The 21,745-nt window shown below is 41.1% G+C and overlaps 1 protein-coding gene across 1 annotated transcript in view; it reads left to right on the forward strand.

Moving 5' to 3' along the window:
- Positions 1-21,745, forward strand: part of LOC309677834 (uncharacterized protein) — a gene marked incomplete at both ends in the record, with an annotated part of 54,492 nt that overhangs the window by 15,292 nt on the left and 17,455 nt on the right. The window contains 14 exons of the mRNA XM_082490730.1: positions 5,403-5,483; positions 10,689-10,913; positions 11,377-11,587; positions 12,114-12,321; positions 15,470-15,613; positions 16,036-16,192; positions 17,745-17,824; positions 18,332-18,455; positions 18,856-18,936; positions 19,155-19,256; positions 19,619-19,746; positions 19,836-19,935; positions 20,513-20,632; positions 20,957-21,042. Coding sequence (XP_082346856.1) covers positions 5,403-5,483; positions 10,689-10,913; positions 11,377-11,587; positions 12,114-12,321; positions 15,470-15,613; positions 16,036-16,192; positions 17,745-17,824; positions 18,332-18,455; positions 18,856-18,936; positions 19,155-19,256; positions 19,619-19,746; positions 19,836-19,935; positions 20,513-20,632; positions 20,957-21,042 — 1,847 coding nt within the window. The remainder of the gene's footprint in view (positions 1-5,402; positions 5,484-10,688; positions 10,914-11,376; positions 11,588-12,113; positions 12,322-15,469; positions 15,614-16,035; positions 16,193-17,744; positions 17,825-18,331; positions 18,456-18,855; positions 18,937-19,154; positions 19,257-19,618; positions 19,747-19,835; positions 19,936-20,512; positions 20,633-20,956; positions 21,043-21,745) is intronic.

The raw sequence follows: 21,745 nt of genomic DNA on the forward strand, positions 1-21,745 counted from the left end.
CTTTAATTTGGATGTTTACACTTCCAGTGGGTGATACAACATATGGATACATTTAAAAAAAAAAATGTTTATCTCGGCCTTTTATGATCCTTTCATAAAAGATCAATATTTGTTTTCCTGTGGTACTTCCTAGGCAGTCAGGTGTGGAAATGAGGTTATTTACTGGGTGAGGGGCCAGGGAATTCACAGCTAGATTCTTTAAACCTCATTGTCTATTATTCTTATTATTATTACTATGGTCAAACTGGCTAGTTCTGGATAGAAAGCATTATTTTCTTAGTAAATGAAATAACAGAAGTTTGAAGGAAGCAGAGAGGACTTTGTGCGTTTCCCTTAATCAGATTAAATACTTCCAGAGTCTTTTTTCCCTTACCCATGCTTATGATCTGCAGCAAAACAACACAAAAGGTAAACCCCTTCTACTAGGTGACATGAAGCTATGCTCCTGAGAGATTCCTGAAAGAATCAGGCCTGTTAATGAGTGGAAAGAGGATTATGTAAATTCACAATGTCTGCATCCACTTAACCCCATTTGAAAATTCTTTTTTCCTATTAAAAAGTTCCTTTATAATGTTTTTCTCGTCATTACCAAGCTTTAGATGAATCTGAATTCCTCTGGTACACTATGGGGTCTGTCTGATACAGGTTGGATAAAATTTGACTATTCCTCATCTTCTCCATGGATTCAGGGGTCATGCATCTTTTCACGTGGCAAGCTACAGTATGATGCAGCAACTATTTTAAATGTAAGAATAAAAATGATGTGTAATTGAAAGCAAAAGCTGTTGCGTTAGTGGGTTGTTGATGCGAGGCATGAGAGGAGACAGTGCTCTCAATAGAGTGGAAATTCAAAAACATAGATTCAGTTTTTGTACTACCCACAGACATATGGATTGATCTAGGACAAGTCACATCTCTTTGCAATACCACAGATTCTTTCTTAGTGAAAATGAATAATGAAATCTCCCTCTCCACCATAAACCATCCTGAGGCATGCTCTGTTCCCACCAAATAATGATGTCACTGTCTCTTTGATTTTTACTTGGTGTTTGCTTGTTGGAGTGCTCATGACAAGAAGTTTCGGTGAGTTTGCAGCAAATAGAACTCCTTTTTTTAATACACAGAGTCTGTCTACATTTCCTATCACCGACTATTTATCACGTGATGTTGCAGCACAATCTTACCAGGCATCCATTCCGCCAGAGCCACATTGCAGGCTGGAGCTTTCCGCCGTAGTCCCATCCCACACAGTGTGTTGAGCACTGTCAGAGTGTAGTACTTTCAGAAGCTGGGATCCTCAAGGAGACCTGCAAAATTGCCATTTCTGCTTGTATGCAGCTGGACCCTAGATTCAAACCGTATTCTTTCCTTCAGTGATTCTAATGCATTTATTTCTTGTGTTTTTTTTTTTTTTTTTCCCAACAGATAAGATGGCAGAGTAGAAAAATAAGACAGGGTTAGATATCTATGAATGTTGTGGCCAGACCGAATCAGTATGTTTGCAGTCACTCGCATACAGCGCCTATCACATGGAAATACCATTACAAATGTGTAGAGTATAAGTTCCCTGGAGAAGATTTTTAGCTCAGACCAGATTGTTCCGTGGTGCCACTTCAGTGGTTCAGATGAGGAGAAACTCCCAAGTCCCAAGTTTTTGGACTTGCTCAGCCCTCTCCAAGAAATATCAATAGAATGCTGACAGTAATGACAGTGTAGCCAAGAACGCTGCTCTGTTGCTTCGCTCACACCGATATAAATCAGAGGACATTTCTAAGAAGTAAATGGAGCCAAATTACTGTAAAGTAAATCTAAATCAGAAGCATTTCAAGCCCAGTTGATTTAATCTGGAACAGCATGTTGAATGAAAACAGGATTTTTCGCACTGAGTAGGATCTTTCACTGATGTACGTCAATGCTGTTGTATGGATTTCTCTCAGCTGTGCTGATTTACACCATTAGATAAATGAGAAGTTGACTTTAAAATCAGAGTAACAAAACATGTCTTTAAATGAACATCTTTTACTTCTTCTAAAATTGTAGATCATATAGGTAGTCAGCTGCAAAATTGTCCACTTATACAGAATAACAAACCACATAAACTCAGATTTCTTTTACAGGGTATTGCAAGTGCAGCTCATGAGAGGATGCAAATTAAACGTAGTGCATTAGGAAAAGCAGTTCCACCTTACGACGTTCGGGTACTTTGATGAGCGTAAAGCATTCTGGTTATTTCAGTCTGAAATGAGATAAGGTCATGGCAGGACAGTTCTCTGTTTAGCAGCGTATCACCTAACTACTCATGAGTGAGCTTTCTTTCATTTTAGGTAATAGACGAAAATGGTAACATTCTGCCTCCGGGAGTAGAAGGCAACCTTGCTATCCAGATCAAACCAGCAAAGCCTTTCTGTCTTTGTGCTAGATATGTGGTAAGGAATCAAACCCATTTTGGGGAATATTTTCAGTTCGCTGGTGACTTTTGAAGTGCCTCCCTCCAAACAGGTATGCTTAGCTTCTGAAATCCTGGGGTTTTCACTCAGCTCTGAAGGCATCATAACTCATCTCAGAAGCACTGGGTTTGGTTTACCACTGAACCAAAGATTTCAGAATTATTTGCCAAGCTCTGCTTCTTAATACCAAATTCTTCTTTCCCAGGTATTGCATTGGGCTGCTTGAAGTAGAAGAGGGAGTGCTCTGACAGAGCATCCACCCGGAGCTGAAACAGCTGCTGTCACCAGCTCAGACCCCACTGGAGGAGAGGTAAGAACATTGATATTAGGAGCTACCTAAAACTTCTAAGATATTTGTATATTGAGAAATAGCTATGCCTGTGAGGGAAATCTTGGCTTGTATTAACATTGTAAAGATGCAGACCAGTGTTTTCAAATACATTTGAGGAGAAAGACATCTAACTTTCTTTTGATTTCAGAAAATTAGGGGCACCTAGACAAATTTGAAACTCTGACAATGGCTTCTCTGAATCCCAATGAGATCCTATACCTTGAAGCAACGTTCCCTAGCTATTCTTCTCAGGAAAGCTATGAAACAAATGTGGCCCACCTACATCACCTCTCCTTGAACGCTGTGAGGACATGATGTAGCTGCCCAGACACCAGTGAAGAATTCCAGTCTGCTGGCGATGCCACTATGCTCACTAGGAGTAGTTTTAAGGCCCGTATGTGGAGCTCAACAAGCGATGCAAAACAGAAAGTTGTTCAGTGTCTGGCTTGGAAACTGATATTTCAACTGACTTGAAAGAAATTTGATTGTAGAAAATTGCGTTATTCATCTTAGTCTTTCTATTGAACATTATTTATCAAGTTAGTGATTGCTGAGTGTTGCCTTACTCTAGCTCTCTGCTTTAGGTGGTAAAAGCTTTTATTGTTCTGTCTCCTGAATTTACATCTCATGATCCTGAAAAATTAATTCTTCAGCTGCAAAAGCATGTGAAAAAAAAAGTACTGCACCTTATGAATACCAGAGAAAGGCAAGTATCACTGAGTTCTGAATATAAAAGTAGTTCCTGGCAATGCGCCCTAAAATTAAAACACCTCTAATCAAACATAAAAATCAGATTAGAAATACAATTGGGTTATATTTTGGAATAGCAGAATTTTGCTTTTTTTCTCCTGGAACCTCTTTTAATAAGGTTTTGAAATGTAACATTGAAAATCTGACCCCATCCTAGCTACCTAAGTAAACACTGCTTAGCTGAACATCATAGGCCTATCCTGATAGGATCTGATGTTGTCTTCTTACATTGAAACTATAGATGAACCTATATTAGATTTCACTGTGATTATGTACAGGGAAATGAAATGTTCCTTCACCTAATCAAATTGTGTCTATAAGCATAAATTTATCCTAATTATTTTAAACAAAAGAATCAGATTTTACAAATTAAATACAGTTATAAAATATTAAATGTATTTCTAGACATTTTGAAAGACTAACTGAACAGAGAAAGATAATGCTCGGCTGTTACAGTAACAGGGGGTTTGAATACTATAGCGTGGGCGAAAGCCTCAGCTGGCAACAATCAATAGCCTGTCAAGTTCTTCGGCAGAGTTATCACAGTTTGCAGTGGTTGCTGATTATCAGGCTCAAAGGGTACAGCAGGTTTGGGGGAATCTCAGCATGATTTTCACATCTTATTACTGGTGGCAAACTCCACTAGCAGAGTCTGGAAAGAACCCCAGAGTGTCCACATTCAGAGTTAAACATGAGTAGTTCATCAGGAGTAGTAGGATAAGCCCCACCTGGCTAAGCAATGATGCACCAGCTCCCACCAAAAGTCTTCAGAAAAGACTTTGCTGTCTGTCTTTGGCTTCCCTCAGTTTCTGCACAGGGTTCCAACAACACTGATGCAGGGTTTTAAATTTCCCTTCCCTTTCCTTGAGTAACATCTTTGTTCTGGGAGATTAATTTTTCTCTCCTTGATTCTATCAGAACAGAGGGAAAACAGGCTGGATATTTTAAATGTAATCCCATTTTTGGAGTGGAATAACTAGAAATAGCATTAGATTAAGTTCAATCATAAAAATGTTTAAAAATATAATCTGGTCACAATTTCAGAATCCGATTCTTTTTAAGCACATTCAGATTTCAAATATGATTGAGTACTTTTTGGCAAAGTAATCCACTTTGTCTGAAGTAATCAGATTGTTCATGTAATCCATTTATTTTACGTAAGTAATAAGTTTTTTAACATAATCTAATTATGACCTTGGGAAGTAATCGTTTTTAAAGCAATCTTAAAATATAACCCTGGAACAGCTTCTTGAGTTTTGGTACTGCTCTATGTTGGGCTTTAAACAGATCTGACTAGATTTTCCCCTGAGCCCTGTTCTAGTGGTGTAAATTGCTCATTACAGGAGAAAAGGTCTTGCTCAGGAGTTTTCCTCTCTGCTGTGGTCACAGACTTCCCAGGCTGTACATTGGGTCAGTCAAACTCACAAACATGTTAGTGCAGTTTTGTAATGATATAAAACCTGAACCTCACCAGAAAAAAGAATGAAGAAACAAACAGGTGAATCAAAACATTGCTGTTTGGTGTGTGGGCAGGAGTTCTAGCTCTGCCTCATCGGCCAGGGTTTCACACAACCAAATAAATCCCCTTAGTTACTCCCTTTGAAATCCAAGTTGCATTCGAATTCAGTGGCGCGTGATTGTCCCGCACTACTGATTTGAGGAATTACTGAGCCGCCCAACTGATGAGCTCTGTTTCTCTGGAACATAACTTGTTCTTTTTCTTGGGCACTGGGACTGATGTGCTGCCTGACTGCTTCATCCTTGAAAGAGCCCGTAGCTTTTAAAACTGCAGGCTTGCCACAGAAGAGAACACAGCTTGCAATCAAGCTATGTCAAACTGCAAAGTGTTGTTGTTATTTCTCTTTACAGGTGAGTTGGAGTTTGTTCAACAACTACCAAAGAAGATCTCCGGGAAAATCCAAAGGAAGAAACTAAGGAACAAAGAGAGGGGAAGAGCTTAGCTTTGCTGCTGAGCTCCTGATCAGAACGGGCTCATCCTGGACTGCTTTTCTGCCTCCTGGCATCCTGTTCCCTATCAGTCTTAAGAGGTGCTGAACAGCCTTCCGAGTAACAGTAGAAGCTACCAATTTTTGTTCTGGTCCTTTGGGGTGTTTCTAAAGCAATGTATTCCCTATAATTTTAAGTGTATGTGGGAGAAACTGTTTTGAAAATAATGATAAAAGAGAAGAAGTCAGGCTGCCTTTAGCTTTTGCCTTTGTTTTTGTATGTGCCTTGTTATCACTGAAAGCCACGAAGTATGCAACTATGTGTGAAATATTATTTTGTGAGAATTTTTTTTAATAATTGTTGATAATCAGACTTGCAGCTTTAGCCAGTCTGGGTCACGTATAGTTTCAGGATTAAATATAATGAAGGACTTCCTGGACTGAATAGTCAGTTCAGACTATTATTTCCATAACAGTCGAGCACAGTTACGTGGATATGGGTGCAGCAGAGGTTTAGATCATCCCTGTTAGGTCACATCTCACGTTTCTTGTTACCCCTCTGTAGCATTTGCACCTCTCACTGTGCTGCTACAGCACAGCCTGTGTACTCTTTATTCTTGCTTCAGAAGATATAAGTAGTAGTTGAACTCTATGACCAAGGCTGTATTTACTGGAAGCACAAAAACACCAGTGAACCAAAAAAAACCCCAGGGTTATTTATCTCAAAATTTCCTGGTTCTGCTGTAAACCCACTATGCAGTACCTATGAACACATCTGCTGTTGTACCAAGAACCTGGGAAAATAGCAAACATGCTGAGTAGTAAAGCTGTTGATGACCTTTCAGGACAACTAATTGAGTTATTAACTGGCAAACAAACACGAGTCCCAGGAGAGGCTGTGCCAGGAGGATTCTGTGGGTGGATCTCACCTCTTTCATACCCTTAAGCTCTGAAATGGATATTGCTTTACTTTCCACCTACAAAGCACGTAATTGCCTGAGGTCAAAAAGAAAGAGAAAACAAATGCACAGAATGCTGCAGCCGTGTAGATTACATCAATCTAAATAAATCTGAGTTTGCACTACTGAAACCAGGGGATAGTTGAAAATTTATTTCTTTAGGAGCAGACTTAGACCTCAAATGAAAAAAAAAACCCAAACAACAAAACAGCAAACGCAGTCTCTGGAGTATTTGCGTGCTGAGTGTGTTACATTTTTTAAGGAAATTACAAAAGTAACTGAAAGGAGGTGGTTTTGGTTATTTTTTATTCATCAGTCCTTTGGAGATTCATTCCACAGAGAAAGTCTTTAGGCTGCCTCCTGTCCAAAGTGGTGTACTTGAAGTAAGCAACAAACATGCCAGAGAGGAACTGCGTCATCTGCCTTGGATGGTTCTCTACTACATTCACATCAACAGCTGCTCTGAATTCTACTTTCTGGGAGCAGGTAGTTACATTTTGGTGAGCAAATGAGAAACTTCTCTGGATTGCATTGCTACTGCCATGAAAATCACTGGTCAACGGGGTTTTTTTCCATGTGTGCTGGTGGAAGGCTGCTATAGTACACTCACTGTTTGGGGGTTGTCATACTTACTTGTTTGTTCTAGGACTTTGAGGATAAGTTAGGCTTATCCATCTGTGTGTGTATCACCCATCATTATTGCACTGAATAATGGTTAATGACATTTCAAAACAGTAGCAGCTGTGTTGTGTGCCTCAAAATGTATTTACATGGCACAGGCAGCCAGGAGGATGTCACTAGAGTTGTTGCTGTAAATCCCTGAGTGCTTTAAGGAATTTACCCTGTTTTACCCTGAGAAAAGGGCCAAATCTGGCTGCCTTGCAAACTTGTGAGCAAACTCACTCCTTGATTTCAGTCTCTCCACATTGGGTTGAAGATGGGCTCAGTGTCCTCTCGTGTACATACACTAGAAGCACCGTGTGTTCAGAATGGCTCTTTGTGTGTGTGTTACACAGCTCAAAAGCCACTTAACAGCCACAGTAAAGTGAGGAATGGGAGAAGTCATTTGTAACATGGGGAGAGCAGATGGAATATATTGTGTCCTGTTACAGAGGCATGAAGTTCCTCAAACCCTGATCCAAATATTCTTGCTCTGAATCTCACTGTATGTGCTCCTGAAGTGTAAATTCAAAGAACTGAGCACTGCACTGTGTTTCACTGGGGATTTCATGTGGTTGTCATTGTGGTTGTCCATTTTAATTTCTTTGACTGAGTACATGGGCTTCCAGGCACCTTAAGACATAGTTATCCTTGCTCCCAATCTTGATTGAAAAATGGTAAGAGGAGAAGCAGAACCAGTTAAATAGCAGTCAGATCAGAATAATGGGGTAATTCTCTTTTCAGATCACCTTAACATCAGTAAACATTGTCCCTTCAGGCAGTCTGCTGTGTGCCCTTTTTAAAAAGTGTTAAAATGAGACAGGTAGCCTATAATTACTTTAGCTTTGATTATCTACTTTTCCAGAATATCATGCATGATCTACCAAGCTGGAGAGGGTCATCTCCTAACAGTGAACTCCTCAGCAGCAGGTCAGGGGAGCTAGCTCCAAGTCAACAACGAGACACAGAAGACAGGGAGAGAGAGGTTGTACATGACTTGTGCAAAGACACTGGTGCCAATTTGGATAGTTTACTTCTGAATAATTTCAGAGCTTACATTCAGTTTGCAAAAGTGACTTGAAAGCTTTCAGATACCCCTAACACACAGCAATTTGGTGGTTTTCCTGGAAGATTGGCCGTGCATTCACACCTGCAGAGATTCCACAGGTGGGCTCTAACAGCCTGGTTCTGCTTCTCCATAGTCCATTACTTCCATGGCTGCTATCTGTGCTTGTTGTTTCTAGCAGCATCTCTGACTTTTTCCTTACTATGATCCTTTATTATACCCTTTATTGCCTCCAGATAGAATCATAGAATCATTTAGGTTGGAAAAGACCTTTAAGATCATTGAGTCCACCTGTAAGTCTAACACTGCCAAGTCCACCACTAAACCATGTCCCTAAGTGCCACATCTACTTGTCTTTTAAATACCTATATTTATAAATGGACTAGAAATGTCATATAGCTTATATGTACGCTTATGTATAGCCTTTATTTATCTAGGTCTAAGTTTAAAAATATTCTCCCCTTGCAGGGTTTATTGCCTGCGGTAACAATACTAGCAGACTGTACTGTGAATGTAGTAGATTCACCTAAACAAAGTGTCTCATAATAGCTGGAGTTCCTGCATCATGTTGCTGCCTTCCAGAGCATGGATTTTTTGTCTCATCCCTTTGTCGCCCTGTTTCATAGCAATGACTCCATAGTTTGAGTTTTCATTGTCCTCCTCAGAGCTGATGGCCCACATCTGAACTGCATGTATTTTCTCCACAGAAGTGTCAGGTGGTATTTATTGGCACAGCCTTATGAAAACCTTCATATCTTTATCATACCAATTCTCATACTGTGTTTGACTCCAGAATTTGAAAATAAAGTCCCACTCTTGCTATTTCCAAAGTCATTGGTGCCATAGAATACAGTTATATATTAATGTATGGTGGATTATCCATTCTCCAAAGGCAGTGAACCAGAAATGCAGTCATTCATACTCAGTGCTCTTTCCATCTTCTCCCAACTTTTTCAGTGATTGTGCCTTTCTTCAGAAGGTAATTGGAGAAATTAAATCTGTGCTCTCGCAGGGAAATAATTCCCACCACAGAACGTGACGTGTGATACTAATGAAGCACTACAACTGCTCGGAGAACTAGAGTGAGCCAGGAGGAGGCAATACTCGCCAATTAAGTACTAGGCAAGATACATGAGGAGGAGTTGAAAGAAGTCTTACCTGATCACAGGTAACATCTCCAGGTAAGCACAACCTATTTAAACACCCTGAGAAATTAGTTTCTATTTAGCAGTTGTTCAAATGCCTAGTCTTCTATAATGCTGCGTTTTGTTCCGCTTTCTTCACATGATTCTCACTTTTATGAAGGAGGGTGGACTACCAGAGAGCAGTTACACTTTTCTCTTTTGTATCAAGCAGACTGAAGAAGTAGCTACTTTCTGCAAGAACATCTTCTCGGTCTGAGTCTGCAATCGCTGGCTCAGATCTAAGGGAAAAGTAACATGGCAGCCAATTCTACAAAGATTTCACTGATTAACCATGAGTTCTGGAATCAGGCTTTTTGTATTGACCTGCTAAAGAGAGAGAGATAAGGAGCAACGTGTTATAAGCAGACTACATGAAAAAAGAAAAAGACTGCATCTGTATCTTTTAGTCTCTGAAGCTGAATGTATCCTGAGCACCATGTTCCCATATGTACAGCTCTAATTAACCTCACTCTTTTGCAAAGTGTTTTCAGAGTAGTACACAACTACAAATGGTATTTTGTGAAATCAAATGCAACTCTGTATATTAAAGGACAAATGCAGATGTGGCAAAAGCATTAGGCCAGTAAACAAATCAATCATAGAATGTGGAAAAACACATCTGAGTTATTTGTGATACTTTGCTATCCAACTAATACAAGGCAAATGCCGGGGGAGGAGGGAGCACAATCTTTTCTTTCAACAAAAGGAAGGCAGGGCAAATGGTGCAATGTGGAACATACTTCTGGTTAACATTTGTTGTTTTAGCAACAAAAGCGACAGTAAGGATGTTTATCACATCTCTTCTATATTGGCTAAATGCAGACCCCTCACCCCTGCTTGCTACTGACTACCCTGGTCTTGAGTAGTTGTGTGTGACGGTTACATCCTGGATTCTGAGGCAAAAGCCAGGAACAGAAGATGGCATCCGTCCTGCAACCAAATCTGCGTTTTCTATTAGTAGCCTTCTAGGGCTGGGTGAGATTGCTGTAGTGCTTAAAACATGGGAATAGTGGCTACACGTCCTGACAAGTTCCTGTTGGTTTTTTTTTTTTACTTTTTGGACAGAATAGGAATTGTCAGCTCCAAGGGGAATTCCCTGAGAAACCTGTGGACAGATGAAAAAGCGGGAGACTTAAAAGGGTTACCAGAGCTCTAGCTTACCCATAAGGAGAGGTGGGATAAAATGTCATAAAGAGGTGGACTTGCTGCTCTGTATACATCTGTTCCATTTGGAGCCAACAGGTCATCTGGGAATGTGCACATCATAATACTATTGATTTTTCTGTCTCTTGTAGGAGGGAAATAATCATTAAAAAATAGTTCTGGTGGTTATCGTCTCCAAAAGCCCCCATATATCTGCTTTTGTGCCATGAAGATTTTACTTGAATTTCAAGTGTTGCGGTCCGCATGGAGCATCCAGACAGTCTGCAGATTGTTCCACCAGTATCACAAGACTTTTGCAGCTTTGAATTTCTCAGATTACGAAGCTATCAGTTGTTGTGAACAGGAAGTACCTGAGTACTTTAATTTTGCAAGTGATGTGCTGGACAAGTGGTCTCAAATAGAAAAGGTAGCATTTCTGACCCTGTAGATTAAGTATTTTTAGTGTGCCCCTATCCCCAAAGTCAAGCCTAAAACCATTGGCTTCAGTGGAACCAGGATTCCTTCCCCCTCCCCCTTCCCCTTTCTATTTTAATATAATCGTACATTGTAGAGAAAGGAGAGGCAATTTGCTAGAGCATCTCAGAAGGGACATGGTGCTTTGTCTCTGTGACTGATTCAGCAGTGTGTGCAGTGCTGTGTTCGTAAAAGCCTCTAAGTAATTTACGAGCATTGCAAATCAGGTAGATATACACAACAGCTTATATGTGCCTTGGAAAAGGGCTCTTTTAAACAAAACATGCTTAATATTCCTGTCCTACAATGTGTAACACTATCAGATTCTTCTGCCTGGAGCATCCCAAAACCTCTGCAAGGAACTACAGGAGTCTCAGAAGTAACCAGCATGCTATTTACCCTTGCGTTGTGTATAGGAACGAAAGGGACCATCAAACCCAGCTCTTTGGTGGATAAATGGGAAAGGAGATGAAATGAAATGGAGCTTTGAAGAGCTGGGCTTCCTGTCCCAAAAAGTGGCCAACGTGCTCTCAGGCCCATGTGGCCTGCAAAGAGGAGACCGAGTTTTAGTGATTCTGCCCCGAATCCCAGAGTGGTGGCTGCTGAACGTGGCTTGTATGCGAACAGGTGAATTGTATCATTCCTAAGGGTCTGTAGATTGTTTGTTACGTTCTATGCCAAAAGTTGCCTAACGATTCATTTAACAATTACATTTATTTGACTTTATACCTTGAACATTTGACAATCAAAGGGGCTGACAGGGGTAGTCTCTTACGACTAATGGAATTACCTTCATCATTTTTCTTTCACTTTCTGTGGCTTGTGTTGATTGTGTTAAATCAATTTTGTTGTGTTAAATCAACTTGATTTAACTTCAACAGCCTTAAGTTAAAGCTGCTAGTGTTTACTGCCCCAAAATTTTGCTTTCTACTTACATTGTGCCTGGAGCAAAGGATCTCATAGAAACAGAAGCTATTTTGTACTTCAGATCTGTACATCTCTATTCAAGTTCACGTGTGTGGGACTTCCTTTACCTCCTTCTCATTTCTAGATTGAATGGTGCTGGTATTCAACAAATCAAGGGAAGCTATGAAGTCATTGGGACTGAAAGTGAAAAATGCCTAGTAAATTTCCCATTTTATTGCACCTTCAGGTATTATCATCATCCCAGGGACAACACAACTGACAGCACAAGACATTTGCTATAGATTGCTGGCTTCCAAGGCTAAGTGCATTATTACAACTGATGTGCTTGCTCCTGCAGTGGACTCAGTTGCATCCAAGTGCCAGTTTCTGAAAACGAAGCTAATTGTATCTGAAAGTAGCAGGACTGAGTGGCTGAACTTCGGTGATTTGCTCAAGTAAGTGCCTTCTACCTTAACTCCATCATAGTTATCTCTAGTGGAAAATTTCTCATGTTGTTTAAACACACTTGTGCGTTTGTGTCTCATTAATGAACTAGATACCTTTGAGGGGGTGGGAGAGAAGGTAATTTAGTCTCTTTTCTATGAAGAAAGGGAATATTTGGGAATAGCCAAATTGCTAATTAAAAAATAAGTACAGTCTTGTGACGTCTAGGTTTCTTATGACTATGAAGTAGTATGGAAAAATGGACAGGAAAGCCTCTTTTATTGACAGCTGTGGCCTATTTACCCTCTAAAGCTCAAAGAAAAATATTCTATACAAATTATTCCAATCCATATTCCTACAACTTAATGATAATGAGGCTAATGTGAATAGCTTTCCACTATGAAAGACTAAAAAAGGGCACTGCAAAATGAACCTAATGTGTTTAGGAATCCACCTACCTCACTGCTGAAAAGCAGCTGCTAAAATGGCACTGTAGAAGGCAGAGTGAGGAAGAGGCAGAGTGGGGAAGAGAAGCAGATACCCTGCTGCAATCTGCTCAGGGCCCTAGGTGTGATTTTACCAGCTGATATTTTGTTAAAAGCATCAATGTAGCTAGCACCATTCTTTCAAGGAGGGATACAAGCTCTTCAGTCACTTAAGAGCTTTATGGGATGTACCATGTGTTCTCACAGGTGTCTGAACTAGCATTACCTGTGCAGCTCACTGTAGTCTCGCTGCATTTCCATCTGCTCCTTTGAACAATTGCGCGCTTCAGTGTCACTAAACTGGAAGATGGAGGAAGCAGTAACACTGCATTCTCAAACCTCCTAGAGCTACTAAAACAGCGTCAAGTCGATTTGATGAATCCTCTTTCATGCTGGGCTAATATTCCATGGTTCAGTTCCATGGCAGAGGGTAAAATTGATTTGATAAAACCTAAATTCTGGCACTGTGTCATTCCTGCAGAGGCTGTCTCTGGCAGTCGGGCAGGTAGGCTGTCTGGTATCCCCGAATGGCTGCCTTGGAAAGTGCTGGCTGTCTGGCTCCAGGGTTGCTCAGCTGTCAGGCTCCCAGTCTTCCCAGAGCGCTGGGCTGCTGTCCTGCCTGGCTCGCTGCCTCGCAGATCACTGGCAGTCTGCCTACCTAGTGGGCTAATTGCCCAGACTTCCCAGCTCCCCATGTCCTCGGCTGCCTTCGCTGACTGCTGAGCTGGCCAGGAGGCTGCGGGGCTCTGGAGTGAGGGCTCCCGAGCAGCCTGTCCGACTGCCAGCCCGCACGGGGAGACGGCTGGCCTGGGGAGACAGACTTCCCACGCCCAACCTTGCAGGCATGCGCAATGTTTCCATGCCAAGCAAAACCTTTTTGAGCATCAGTCCTGGCAGAGAAAAAGAAACGGCTTTGTTTTCTCATCCTAGTAAGAGATGAGAAGTATTTCCCTTCATGTGCCAGACAACAAGAGTTTGAGCCTCCACATACTTAGCAAACATGGCAAGGATAATTAACTAGTGGGACCACCTGCCAAAAGAAATCATAGAATCATAGAATTGTCTAGGTTGGAAGGGACCTTTAAGATCATCAGCTCCAACCATCAACCTAACACTGCCAAAACCACCACTAAACCATGTCCCTAAGCACCACGTCTACCCGTCTTTTAAATACCTCCAGGGATGGCGACTCTACCACTTCTCTGGGCAGCCTGTTCCAATGCTTAAAAACCCTTTCGGGAAGAACTTTTTCCTAATAGACAATCTAAACCTCCCTTGGTGTAACTTGAGGCTGTTTCCTCTTATCCTGTTGCTTATAACTTGGGAGAAGAGACCGACCCCCACCTCTCTACACCCTCCTTTCAGGTAGTCATAGAGAGTGATAAGGTCTCCCCTCAGCCTCCTTTTCTCCAGGCTGAACAACCCCAGTTCCCTCAGCTGCTCCTCATAAGACTCGTTCTCCAGACCCCTCACCGGCTTCGTTTCCCTTCTCTGGACAGGCCAGGATGCCATTGGCCTTCTTGGCCATCTGAGCACACTGCTGGCTCATGTTCAGCCAGCTATATACCAACACCTTCAGGTCCTTCTCCCATGGGCAAATGGTGGGTCCTCCCTCAGCAAATCAGATTAAGGTGTCAGATATGCTTTCTGGAGGGCACTTTGGTCAAACACAAGATGCTGGGACTTTTGGTGGTTGTTAAGGGAGGCAAATAAAAGAGATCCAGTTGGCATTTTTACTCTGGAGGAGGTAGACATGGAGAACAGTTAAAGAGCAAGATCAGCAACACTTTAATACAGAACTAGCAGTGCAAGAGTGAGGGAAACCTCAGTAGTTTCCTATCCCTCTGTCCTGATTTGAGATAAAACAGAAACATTTTTCTGTTCAGTAATTTTACTCTGCAGCTAAGCCTCTTCTAACTAACTGAATGCCCTGAAATTAACAGCATATTGTGGAGACACTTCACTCTTGGAGATAAAACCTGATTATTTATAATTATGCCAAGGCATAGTATGCTTATACTCGTGGCTACAACAACCAAGGCCAGCTAACTTTGTTATTTGCCCCATTGGAGGTCAGAATCGGAAAAGCATAGAGGGGTCCCACCTGCGGGGAGGAGTGGACAGGACAGGTCACCCAGAAGTGACCAACAGGGTATTCCATCCCATCTGCCTCATGCTCAGTATAAAAGCTGAGGGATCAAAGGGTCGGCTCTTTTCTTCCTTCAGTGGCCGGCATCTGAAGAGGACTGCCTTTGATCCTGATCTGTGCGTTCCTGAATCCAGGTCCAGAATCCAGTTCCTGTCCATCGCTGAGTCCAGTCTGGGACTTTCCCAGTGCCAGCCGGTGACGTGATAGTCATCCTGGGAGCTCGATCCCGGGTTTATATATATTGTATATGATTCATTATTTCCTTTCTATTATTTTATTATTAATATTTTAATTAAAATAGTTTATTTTTTTCTAAACTCATATGTCTCTCTCTCTTCCTCTTCTCCTTGGAGAGAGAGGTTGGGAAGGGCATCTGTGGTTCATTTCAGTAGCCAGTCCAGCCCAAACCACAACACCCGCACATCTCACTATACAAACAGTCCTGCATATACTGAGCACAAGAGATCCAAGCTCAGTGTGCTGAACAGCTATTGTTCCATATAACCTTTTTTTTTTTTTTTTAAGGGCTGCCCCTGCTGTCCATAACTGCGTGAAGACAAAAAGCCAGGATCCAATGACAATCTATTTTACCAGTGGCACCACAGGCTCTCCCAAAATGGTTGAACATTCCTATGGAAGCTTTGGTTTGGGGTTTTTTCTCTGTGGAAGGTGATGTATTCAGCTAATCATGCCTTTGCAGTTCTGAAAGATGAAGCAAACAGAAGAGGTTTTGTATGTGATAAAATTATGATAGATGATGAGGCTTCTGCAATACTGTATGTGTCATTTCTTTTGGTCTTCTTAGCTGAATTTTACCCAGGAAGCAAGGATCTTGATCAATATGGTATATGGCTCCATGTTAGAAACTACTTGCCTGTTAATCCGGGCTAAATAATGAGTTAGGATACTGTTTGATTTTCTTTATCTTTGCCATCAGTATAAAGGCTAGGCAAAAGGCATTTATTTGAGTTCCTGAATTTTGGATCAAATTTACCAAGTGCCTTTCTAAGGAAAAAAAAAAAAAACAAACCCTCACATTCTTAATTTCCACTTGCAGCCTCCCTTATGTGTGCCAACTTTCTCTTCAACAGATACTGGATGAATTTGACTCCCTCAGACATCATGTGGAACATGTCGGACACTGCGTGGGTAAAGGCAGCTATTGGAAGCGTTTTTGGTCCGTGGTTCCAGGGCACGTGTGTTTTTGTACATGCCATGCCACAGTTTGATCCAAGAGCAATCTTAAATGTAAGAACACCATGCTCACAATGAACAGTTACTCATATTTCATGTTGTTTTCCAGGCAGGCCACAAAACTAAGCCTCTTAGGTTTATGGGATTAGCTGGTTTAAGATGGCATAACCACAAGGTGATTGTTCTCTGAGTAGGAATATAATACAGGAAGGATTTTGCAGCATGACCCTTTTGGGCATAGGATATTACCAGCTGCTTCCGATCAGTAGGAGTTACTGGTATTACTTAAACCTCTCCCCTACTGTATTTCACTGTTGAAATGATAAATGTGCTGAATTACATGTAAATTAATATTTTTATTATGCTGCTGTGACCCTTAAGAAAGGCAAGTCAGTACTGGAAAACACTGAAGCTGTGAGATTGACCTGTTCTTAAAAGAATTTATTTTCAAGCTTCACAAGCCAATCTTGAATTTTAATCTAATGCAAAGGGAAGAGTGCTGGTTCAAAGCACCTACGTGGAAAAGTGTACTTTCCTAACATGTTGGGGTTATTTGGGGATTTTAATCTCATTTCATTTCCTTTCTAAAATGGTAGTTGACAGTTTGGGTTTCTTTTTTTGTATAAATTTCTTGGCCTTGCAAACACCCGCTCACAATGTGCGTGGGGTTTCACATCTCTGCACAAAATGAAGTTTGATAGTAGAGGCTGCTTTACCCATGGTGTGGCTGGAGTGAAGACTGGTGAATGAGAGGTCTTCCCCTTGCTTTTACTTATCACTACCTGTCCCCCTCTCTGAGCAGATTTTCATTGCAGGCAGAAGTGAGGTTAAAAAAAAGAAAAAGTGAGGCTTCGCTCTACCTGCATGACTGTGAATGATCTGCAGGTGTTATGGGTGAGAAATAAAGATGTGTCAGAAAACAGAGGCTCAGCTGACATCTTTATTTTTCTAGCAAGGCACTGATGTCCTGTGTTCTGTCCCAGGTAAAGGAGGATATATAAATTTGCCAGTCCAAGCCAGCCTTTTAATACAGCATTACTCGCAACTCAGCCAGGGTTCATGGAGACTTGGCTTTGCGCGTCAGGCCCTTTGTCAGGACAGCTGAGGGAAAGGCAGCATGTCATGCAGCATGATTTGTGACAATCTGTTTCAGAAAGTGTGGGGCTAGATAAAAGACTGACACAGGCAAAATGTTGAAAAGAAACCTGTAATGTTAGGTGCCTCCATTTCGAGGTGCCTGAGACTGTCTTAGGGTGAGATGTGAGCTTTACTGAAATGGCCTGCAAAGCTTACATTGCACCTCCAGGGCCAGTGTTTCATACCAAGGGATGGTCCTTGTGCTTCAAGTGAGCATCAGGACAAATTAGGTACACCAGTGGTTTACCACAGTCAATGTATCACCTCTTCAGCTGGTGTTCGGAGCACTGTAACAGCTTTCCTGAACAGTGATGGCAATTACTTTGCTTTCCATGTAAATGAGGTTACAATCAGGTCTTGTAATTTGTGCCCTAGTATGGAATGAAAGGAATAGTTAGCAGCAGCTTTTTTCCCCAAAACAATATTGTTTAACCTTCTCTTTTTTGTTTTTTTTTTTTTAATTTGTCAGACATTGTGCAGATACCCAGTGACCACTCTGTGCAGCTCCCCAACTGCCTACCGCATGCTGGTGCAGCATGACCTCACCAGGTACCGCGCGTCTGTTAACAAGTGACTGTGCCGTGCCTGTTCAAGCTATTGCCTGGCTCTTTAACAATGATTTCTACAGGCCGTCATAGTCACTTAAACCCTCAGAGTGGTGGAAATTCTGTGTTGTAGGCAGCGGCTGTGAAGAGCTTTTTCCGTAGCACTGCAGAGAGAGGTGATGAAATCCACCTTAGGCACCTCCAACCCAGAGCAAATTTTGCCCTGAGGTGTTACAGAGAGTAAATACAGAGGCCAGTATTCAGCCCTTGAAGGCACATGTGTGGCTGCACTGTCATCAGTGCTGTGCGTCTTCGCAGCTCACCGCTTTGGCAGTCCCTTTCCAGCCACACTCCAACTGGAGCTATAGGCTTTCTCTTAACCCTAACCCTAACTCTAAGAGAGTCCAATGTGTCCTGAAGTCATGGGGTTGGACATAGGGATGTCGCCGGGAGTGTAGAATGTGTTCCTTTCTGTCCTCTTGATATTCAGCAATGTCCTCTGTCTACAAAGGTATGCATTCAAGACACTGAAGCACTGTTTGACTGGAGGGGAACCACTCAACCCAGAAGTGATGGCACAGTGGAAAAGCCAAACAGGACTGACTATCTATGAAGGCTATGGCCAAACTGAGATTGTACGTTCAGCGTTTTTGTAAAAAGTTACAACTCAGCTGTCACTTCAGGGGACTAAAATATCTCATTCCTCTTGGTAAATCTGGAACTTGGCCATTCTTTCTTTTTTTTGACTAAAAAGAATGATGGCATTAGAATATGTAGCAATTGCCTACAAGAGGTTTTATTGTTTTGCTTAGAATTACGGCTTGGTTATGATACTGCTTCTAAGACTACTTAAGCTGTAAAATATCTTGGAACTTTTTGTCCAAGACTGCCAGCGAAGTTCACAATGTTTTGGCTCATACAGCTGAAAGACTTAGATCTTATGCTAGCTCAACACTAGGCATAGTACAAGAAAGGAACTGGCCTCGGGAATGACAGTGAAAAATACCTGGGCTGGTTGTTTGTCTTTTCCAACAGGGAATGATATGTGCAAATATGAAAGGAATGAAAATTAAGCCAGGTTCCATGGGAAAAGCAACTCCCCCCTACGATGTTCAGGTATGGTGGTCCCCTCTTCTGTTTGTTGATTTCATAGGAAGTAAAATACAAGAGAGTACAACATGCTGTACAAGTTTCAGTACTATACAGTGGTATTTTGGTACTATACAGGGCGGGCTGACTTTTTTAGTTGAGCTGTGTTGGCTGCTGGTTAGTGCTAGAGCATGGGTCTCTTAAAATGGGAAGTTATAATCACCCATTTGCTTTTCCTGTTGCAGATTATAGATGAAAATGGCAGTGTTCTGCCTCCTGGGAAAGAAGGAGATATTGCTATCAAAATGGATGCCAAGCGGCCATTTACTTTTTTCACTCGATACCTGGTAAGCCAAAAGTGAATTTCTGGAGAGCCAGTTCAGGCCTGCGGCATGGTACGTATTTTATACCAACAGGAACAGGTGCAACACCAAAGAGCTGTGGCTCTTCTTGACTTGACAGTGTTCTGACTTATGAAACTTCCATTCTCTCCCCCATTCTTCTGCAGACCTATTGTGTAGTCTTCAGGTCTGTATCTGCCCTTGTGATCAGTTTTCCCCTTTGGAAAAAGCAAGCACAAGCCTTTACATTCTTGAAACAGAAAACAAGCGATGAAAGATACTATGGGTGGTGTCCAACGAGGCAAAACTCATCTCTTAGCTTAAGGCTTCTCAGTAATTAGAACATTTAATTGTTGCTTGTTCAACAGGATGATCCAGTGAAAACTGCTTCCACAATCCGTGGGAACTTCTATATCACTGGTGACAGAGGGAGCATGGATGAGGATGGATACATATGGTTTATGGGAAGATCTGATGATGTCATCATCTCCTCTGGGTTCGTAGATTTCAGTTAAAATGCCAAGAAATGTCTAAAAAATAACCATATACCTTTCACCTACTAAGCATTTAGTTTCTCTCTCCTAGGTATTGTATCGGACCATTTGAAATAGAGAGTGCCCTGATACAGCACCCAGCTGTCATTGAGTCAGCTGTTGTCAGTAGCCCAGATCCCATCAGAGGAGAGGTAATTAGTGGTCACCCTCGATTCATGAAGTGCCTTGTGTGGCAGATCTTACACTCAACTTCCATCAAATTCATCAGACCCTTAATATAGCTATACAAACTTTCCTGTCACTTTACCCGAAGTGAGGGGAGCAGTAGTTTGTGTATCCCATATTCCTTTTTTTTAAATTTATTTAAATGAAAACATAATCTTAGTTTCCTAAAGAACATAACACTGAATATAAAGGTGCCTCTGGTAAGAACTGATGTACACTTTGACCCACTGTCTGGAAAATTACAGAAAAGGCACCAACATCTAAGAACTTTAGAACAGTCCTTTACAGAACTACAAATTTGGAAGCAGAGTTTGAAACTTTTGTCATATATTACTTCTGACCTTTACTAATGTAAAGTAGAAACAGTCTTTCATCCCAATTTTAAATTTGCTTACAGAAAAGCAAATTCTGCTCTACAGCGGAGGTATGATAAAGCAAGCCTGTACTGCAGGCAATACTCACTTATTCTGAATTAATTGCCTCATTTGTTAGGTTGTTGTAGTTTAATTAATGCTGTATTTTTTGTTTATTTTCCCTTTGTAGGTGGTAAAAGCTTTTGTGGTCTTGTCTCCTTCCTTTAAGTCACAAGATCCAAAGAAACTGGCCTGTGAATTGCAAGATCATGTCAAGAACGTCACTGCTCCATACAAGTACCCCAGAAAGGCAAGTAAACATGACTGTATTAAAAAAAATAATAAATCTCCAACACCTGTTTTAACTGTGGAGAGGCTAGAAACAGAAAGATTAGACTCACTTCAAACTCAGTAACAAAAAAAGCCCAAATATGTACTGTGCAAGAAAAATGACAAATAATATTTTAAAGATGATTTTGGAAAATAATAGATAAAACACAATCTAAAACCACATTGGAGTTACTTCCCCAGTCACCAAATTCTTATTAAGTAGGATGGAGACCTATGCTATTCTGAAAAAAATAAAAATAAAAATTACATCTACTCATTTTACTTTTTTCCTCTTTTGAATCAGATTGAATTTGTCCAGCAGCTGCCAAAGACAATCACTGGGAAAATCAGACGGAATGAGCTGAGGAACAAGGAGTGGGGGCAGCTTTAGTTTTGATAAGCAGTCTAAAAAAAACCTGTCCTTATCAATTTCATTCATAATGGAGCTTTTCTATTACAACCGTAAGCACCAACATAGGATTATATTTCACCCATTAGGCAGCAATTGTGCAATAATGCACAAGGTTTAAAAACTCCAATTGTTTTTAAATGCTTGGGTTCTTGCTTAACAAAAATCAAGCCTACTTAGCAAGGCATAGGCAAACACATCTTGCAGCCACCTAATGCTTTTCAGAATTACAGTACAAGTAGAAGTGAGTGATTACCAGGTGAAGGAGCAGTGTGTTCATTCTTTGAGACCAGGTATTTTAACCCACAAGAGGCTTAGTAATGAGGAAATCATGATAGTATGTCATGAAGTTCCCAGAAACAGCCATAGATCTTGCATGCATCCAAATTAAGCACCCTGCTTGTATGAATCTTGAAAGCCTCAAGATTTAGGAATTAATGTGTTGACAGTGAAAGTTTACTAAGTGCAAATTATGAAAAATCAGAAGTAAAAGAATGCAGACATCTTTTAAGATAGCTGCATAGGCAGCATCGAAATGTCAGATATAGGCTTGACAAACGGATGGTAGCCATTCAGCAGTTTCTTCTGAAGAGCTGTAGATCCTATAGACACATAGATGAGTGAGAGGTATAAGAAAAAAAAAAGCCACAAACTATCCATGAGTCTATCTTTGTCCTTAGTAAA

This window comes from Vanellus vanellus (assembly GCF_965231255.1).
Source record: "Vanellus vanellus genome assembly, chromosome: 14".
Lineage (NCBI taxonomy): Eukaryota > Metazoa > Chordata > Aves > Charadriiformes > Charadriidae > Vanellus > Vanellus vanellus.